Raw genomic sequence first — 7,500 nt, forward strand, 5'->3', positions numbered from 1 at the left:
GATATGAGATCACTATGTCTTGCACATATGGTTGTGATGCATGTGGCTTGTGTACCTTTATCTGATGGGTAGTCATGATGGGTATATTGGACTTCATTAAGGTGGCGAGCTGGCAGAAACGTTAGCATGCCAGGCGAAATGCGTAGCCGTATTTCGTCTGCCGTTACGTTCGGAGTTCAAATTCCGCCAAGGTCGACTTTGCCTTTCATTCTTTCGGGGTCGGTAAATTAAATACCAGTTACGCACTGAGGTTGATGTAATCAACTTGATCCCTTTGTCTGTCCTTGTTTGTCCCCTATATGTTTAGCCCCTTGTGGGCAGTAAAGAAATATATATTGGACTTCATATATTTGTATCCCAGTGTCACTTTGATGGCATGCACTGCTCTCTCACTCATTAATAATAATAATAATAATGGTTTCAAATTTTGGCACAAGGCCAGCAATTTCGGAGGAAGGGTTAAGTCAAATACATTGACTCCAGTGTTCAACTGGTACTTATTTTGGTGACCCCCAAAAGGACGATAGCAAAGTTGACCTCAGCAGAATTTGAACTCAGGACATAAAGGTGGAATAAATACCACTTTGCTTAGCATGCTAACAATTCTGCCAGGTCACCACCTTAATAATGTTAATAATTCCTTCTACTATGGGCACAAAGCCTGCAATTTGCTGGGAGGGAGATAATCGATTATATCGCCTGGTGTGCTAACCATTCTGCCAGTTAGTCACCTTCTTAATAATAATAGTAATAATAATCCTTTCTACTTTGGGCACAAGGTTTGAAGTTTTGGGAAAGGAGTCTATCGATTACATCAACCCCAGTGCGTAACTGGTACTTATTTCATTGACCCTGAAAGGATGAGAGGCAAAGTCGACCTCAGTAGAATTTGGACTCAGAACATAAGGACAAACGAAAAGCTGCTAAGCATTTTGACTGTTTGGTGTGCTAACAATTCTACCAGCTTGTTGCTGTTAAAAGATAAAGTTGTCAGAAAGCGGCTATGAGACTTGAACCTGTACCCCTCAGATACCAGCTGAGAATAATGATAATAATAATAACAACAACAACAAAAGCAACAATTGTTTCCAATTTAGGTATCAGCAGATTTGAGGGCAGGAGGTTTGGCAGTTAAACTGATCTCAATATCTAATACTATTTTATTGATCCTGCAGGAATCAATATCAAAGTTGACCTCCAGGGAATTTAAACTCACAAAAATTGTCCTCTTTCAAACTGTAGCTTTTTTGTTGTCAGTTACCAACTCTGTTTCAATTAATGTTTACAATGTCCCTTTATTTTTATTGCATTTGATAAGAAATCTCTTTAGTCAAAAAAAAATTACAACTCTTTTAATGCAACTTCTATGATGATGTTATTATGGATGATGTTATTATTTATTTATTTCGAAAATAAAACACCACCACAACCACCATTTTGTCTATTTGCCATATAAAATTTTAGTGTGTTTGTATTTGACCAAAGGACAAATTGTGATGAGCAATATAAGTTATGAAAGTGGTTGGCATTAGGAAGGGTATCTAGCCATAGAAATATTTCCCATCATGAAACTTGGAGATTTCATCATATTTAATCAACACCTAATTCATTGAAGAATATGAAAATTATCAATTTTAACAAGCATGATGGCTTAAATCATAAAGTGTAACAATGAAAACTGGAATTTCAGACATCTTTTCTGTTCTTTCTCTTTTATATACTTACTTCAGTCATTGGCCTGTGGCCATGCTGGGGCACCTGCCTTGAAAAAGTTTTTGTTCAATGAATCAACCCCAGTACCTTTTTTTCTTTTAGTGCTTGGTACTTATTCTATCAGACCCTTTTGCTGAACTGCTAAGTTACAGAGATGTAAACATAGTAACACCGGTTGGCAAGCGATGGTCTCACACACACACACACACTTACATTTATCATCATCATCATTGTTTAACGTCCACTTTCTATGCTGGCATGCATTGGACAGTTTGACAGAAGACTGGCAAGCCAGGAGGCTGCACCAGGCTCCAATCTGATGGGGCAAGGTTTCTACTGCTGGATGCCCTTCCTAACAGAAACCATTCCAAGAGAGTAATGGATGCTTTTTACGTGCCACCAGCATGTGGGCCAGTCAGGTGGCACTGGTATCGACCACACTTGAATGATGCTTTTTACGTGCCACCTGAACAGGAACCAGTCAGGCCACACTGACGTGGACCTTGCTCAAATGGTGCTTTGTACATGCTACTGGCATGGAAGCCAGTCAGGCAGCACTGGCATCAGCCATGCTTGAATGATGCTTTTTACATGTCACTGGCACAGGTGCCAGTCAGATAGCACTGGTATCAGCCATGACTACAATTTCACTTGACTCAACAGGTCTTCTCAAATACAGCATATTGCCCGACAATTGAAGGGTACTTTTAAATGGGTCAGTTATGCGACATTGGCATCGGCCACAACTATGATATCACTTCGCTTGCAGGGTATTCTCCAGCACAGTATATCTCCAAAGGTCTCAGTCACTTGTCATTGCTTCTGTGAGGCCCAATGTTCGAAGGTTGTGCTTCACTACCTCATCCCTTGTCTTCTTTGGTGTACCTCTTCCACAGGTTCCCTCCTTTGTTAGGGTGTGACACTTCTTCACACAGCTATCCTCATCCATATGCAACACGTGACCATACCAGTGCTGTCGTCTCTCTTGCACACCACATCTGATGCTTCTTATGTCCAACTTTTCTCTCAGGGCACTTACACTCTCTTGTGACATTACACATCCATTGGAGCATACTAGCTTCATTTCTTTCAAGCCTACGCATGTCCTCAGCAGTCACAGCCCATGTTTGACTACTGTGTAGCATAGTTGTTCATACACATGCATCATTCAGTCTACCTTTCACTCTGAGTGATTGGCCCTCTGTTACCAGTAGGAGTAGCAGCTTCCTGAACTTTGCCCAGGCTATTCTTATTCTAGTGGTAATACTCTCTGAGCATGCACTCCCACTACAGTCTTGGTCACCTAAGTAGCGGAAGCTATCAACTACTTCTAGTTTTTCTCCTGGCATGTAATGGAATCTGTTTTCTGTACATCTTCGGTGTTTCGTTTATTGCCCCTATGCATCTGCCACACACAAAATCTATCTTTCCAGTTAACCTTCCTTTGATATTGCTGCACCTCTTATGTGTCCATAGCTTACGCTGGGTACATCTTATGGAGTTTCTACCTATGCCTTTTCTACAGATCAAGGAGGGCCATCTACCTGAAGGGATTTGCGATTTATCTGTCTTCCTACTTCCTAAGACTCTGGTTTTCACTAGATTGACTCTAAGGCCCTTCTATTCTAGACCTTGCTTCCACACCTGAAACTTCTTCTCTAGTTCTGGTAGTGACTCAGCTGTTAGAACAAGTCATCATCATAGAGGAACTCCTAGGGACAGCTTGTCTTGAATTCCTCTGTTATTACCTGGAGGACTATGATGAATAAGAAAGGGCTGAGGACTGATCCTTGGTGAACCCCTACTTCTACCCAGAATTCTTCAGTATACTCATTGCCAACTCTCACCTTACTGACAGAATCCCTGTACGTGGGTTGTACAGCTCTCACCAACCACTCGTCTATCCCTAGTTTCTCCATTGACTACCGAATATGACTAAGGTGCTGTTACACCAGTCATTGGGTATGACTCCTTCATGTATCACCTGGTTGACTATATGGGTGACTAGAGTATATATATATATATATATATATACACACACACACACACACACACATGATGGGCTTCTTTCAGTTTCTCGCTACCAAATCCACTCACAATGTTTTGGTTGGCCAGTGGCTATAGTAGAAGACACTTGCCCAAGGTGCCACACAGTGGAACTGAACCCAGAACCATGTGGCTGGGAAGCAAACTCTTTACCACACACCCTATTTACAATCATGAAACATTTAAATTATGCCTTTGAAATATCATAGCAGGGAAATATAAGGTGGTGTGACTGAAATTGTCTATTCTGACACAAGAATTTTAAATCATGGTATGTCCATTAAATGTTAAAATTCTGTCAGGCTATGGTTAATAAAGATAGGAAATATTTTACTTATAAAGAAATTAAAAACCATCATTTCTAACAAATACAATGATCAAAAGTAATCATTCAGATGTTAGTTAGTCCATACAATTAGGAAGTTTTGATATTTGTATAATTTGACTAAAACATTTCCTTACTTTATCTTATTAGATATAGTGAAAACAATATGTTGTCTTTATTATCATTAATTTTGATTGACTGAGTTATGAAAATTGGTATTAAAAAAAAACAAAATTAACAAAGGAAATATATATTCTTTATTGTGTTATTAATGTTACATTCTCTAATTTGTTTATTTATTATTATTTTTTTTTAGATGTTTGCAATTATAATGACAGACCAACTCATGCTATTTTTATTTGTCTTTTTCTTTTACAAATGTTAGTATTTCAATTTTGATAAATTCAAGCCTTATCCAACTGAATCTGCCTTAGTCAAAGACAGTCTGCAGTTTGTTGAGAATGATACATTGCTGGCTGGTAAATATTACTTCAGTTTTTCTATTTTCTTTATTAGAATTCACTCTTTAAAGTTTATAACTAATAGTTAAGGTTGATATCTCATATCCTATAATTGTAGCTCTGCAGTGTTTTTTGTAACAATGTATAGAGTAACTCTTGATGAGTCAGTCAACATAACTGGGTATAAGTTTCACAGATAACTTAAGTACAACCAGTTACTGTAAACCATGAGGCAATCATAGATTTATCAAATGTTTTAATAGCTTGAATAATGACCTAATATATCATGAAAGATGACCTAATATATCATGAAAGATGGCCAAATATATCGTAAAAGATGGCTTAATATATCATGAATCATTCTCCCCTTTGATAAACATGATATCATTGTTCTTTTAATGTTCACATTTCCAAGGAAGATTGGAAACAAATGATACCATGTGTATGATAGTGATGCTTACTAACAACTGACACATGATAACAACAGAAGGAGACCCACACATACCTATACATGTATATATACTTACATATATATATATATATATATATATATATATATATACACACTTACACACACACACAGATAGATAGATAAATGCACACGCATATAACAAGCTTTTTCCATTTACCAAATCTACTCACAAGACTTTGGCTGGCCAAGGGCTGTGGTAGAAGACATTTGCTCAAGGTGCCATGCAGTGGGACTAAACCCAAAATGGTGATAATAATGATGTATTTTTTGTTGGCTTTTGTACTTTAAGATAAATCTATAACTTCTGTAAGATCAGAGGCTATGTTGCAAATTTAGGTTAGACTTGGTGTGTTGGGAGTTATTTATGGAAAATATTTCCAGTTATATTCTTTTGTATCTTCCTATATTGTAGTACTGTATTAAAATGAAGAAAAGGAAATGAAGTTTTTATCTTTATATTTGAGTTCATCAATGTTTTTTCACCAGTGTTGGAAATGTATGAAGTAGGTGGGATGGGTCTTATAAAGATGGCTAAAATAGTAGACTATCAGGCATATACTGTTTATCATAGTTCTCAGCTCAAATCTTGCCTGGCTTAAACCAACAGGTCTGATAAGACAAGCAACTTCAAATTGCTAGCAGTATTCATTGAGTTAACTTGTATGGTTTTAGTTATTCTTACATGGTTAACTTACATGGTTTTAGTTATTCTTTTTTTTTTTGTATGACTAAATATGGAAATACAAATGCATACTTTTCTCTGAAGTTCATGATGAAACTCCCTGTGTAATAGTGAGCAAGGTTTGAAATACTATACAAGGTGATAGTTTAGGTGATGTTGGTATATTTAGTACAAAGGGCACCAAAAAGCTAACTAAGAAATTGCATAAGAAATTTTAATGAGGCAACAATAAACCCTGTAAGTTAGGATTGTTTTTGCACATTTTAAAATTTATTTTTTACATCTCTCATGTTAGGAGTCACTAGTTTTTGACATCATCTGAAAATATTTGTGTATGTATGTGTGAATATGTGCATTGTTTTATCTATAAATACTCAGGGCCTCATTAAACTCAAGTGGTTTTACTCTTACTTTTCAGCCTTAATTTTTAACATTGACCCTAATTCAGAAACCTTACCTACTCATGTTGAATACAAAATAAGGATGGATGCTGATAAAGTTGATAGCACACACAGGATCAGAGATAAGTAAGTTTTCAGTTTTGATTTTATATTTTATTAATTTTCTGGCAGAGGAAACAAAACAAGCCTTTTCCCCTTCAATTGTGTTGAATTGTTTGTTTTATTCATATTTTATCATTTTTATATATTATTTCATTAACTAAAGGAGGAACCAGCAGTGTCCTCGATCTTTACAAGCTCTCCCAGATGGGTGAGATTGATGTGGCTGATGTTCAGTTTGAACATCTGAAACATAAACATGATAGATAGACAGACTGACAGATGGATATTTCAAGAGTTTTGGAGAAAGAAGACAATGACACACATATTCATTCTTAATACATTCTAGCATATTCAAATGTGAATATGCTTATCCAGTGGTTCTCACCTGGGGTTTGTATAGCCCTTGGATGTCCATACAAAATTTTGTTGTTAAAATTTATCTGCAATAAATTGGTCATACTTCTACAATACACAAAATATTTTAATAAGTTTTTTTTTTCTACAGTTATGTAATTATAAAAATATAATAGGATTTTTTAAACATCAAATGGCTAGGAGGGTTCATCTGAGTAAAATAGGAATCAAAGGTTAAAAAAATGGTTGTTTGTCTTCAGAGAACAACTTTTCCTTTCAGACAATATGTTCACAACATCCTCGATTTATTGAAAGAAGGAAACTTTGAGACACTGCAGTGTTTCAAACTGGTTGTGTCTCTTCAGTTAAAGCTAGTTCCAGATCGATGAATCTAAATGGAAATTGTGGCTCTTATTTATAGAAATCAAGTAGCAAATTATTTGCTGATGAGTATATGTTTTCATACTTCCCAGCCATGCTGTTTCACATGTGTGGCACTTTGGGCATATGTCTACAACTCTAGGCCTAGGCTCAACAAGTGGGTTTGGTTGATGGAAACTGAAAGTAGCCCATTGTATATATGTATATACATGTGTGTGTTTGTGTTTCTGTGATGTAAAACAACAACAACAACAGCAATAGCAGCGGCAGTGACAGTGGTAGCAGCTCAGTGACAGCAGCAGCTCAGTGACAGCAGCAGCAGAAGCGCAATGGCCCAGTGGTTAGGGCAGTGGACTCATGGTCAGAGGATCGCGGCTTCAATTCCCAAACCGGGCATTGTGTGTGTTTATTGAGCGAAAACACCTAAAGCTCCACGAGGCTCCGGCAGGGGGTGGTGGCGATCCCTGTTGTACTCTTTCACTCCAGCTTTCTCTCACTCTTTCTTCTTGTTTCTTATCCCTGACTTCCTACGCAACTGCTGAGCCTGGATGCGCATTCATCCA

At 37.1% G+C, this 7,500-nt stretch overlaps 1 protein-coding gene across 1 annotated transcript in view; it reads left to right on the forward strand.

Annotated features, from left to right (window-relative positions):
* Positions 1-7,500, forward strand: part of LOC115214536 (phospholipid-transporting ATPase ABCA7-like) — a 298,993-nt gene that overhangs the window by 142,868 nt on the left and 148,625 nt on the right. Inside the window, 2 exon segments of the mRNA XM_036504975.1 lie at positions 4,470-4,563; positions 6,118-6,226. Coding sequence (XP_036360868.1) covers positions 4,470-4,563; positions 6,118-6,226 — 203 coding nt within the window.

Source organism: Octopus sinensis, linkage group LG7, assembly GCF_006345805.1.
Source record: "Octopus sinensis linkage group LG7, ASM634580v1, whole genome shotgun sequence".
In the NCBI taxonomy this organism is placed as follows: domain Eukaryota; kingdom Metazoa; phylum Mollusca; class Cephalopoda; order Octopoda; family Octopodidae; genus Octopus; species Octopus sinensis.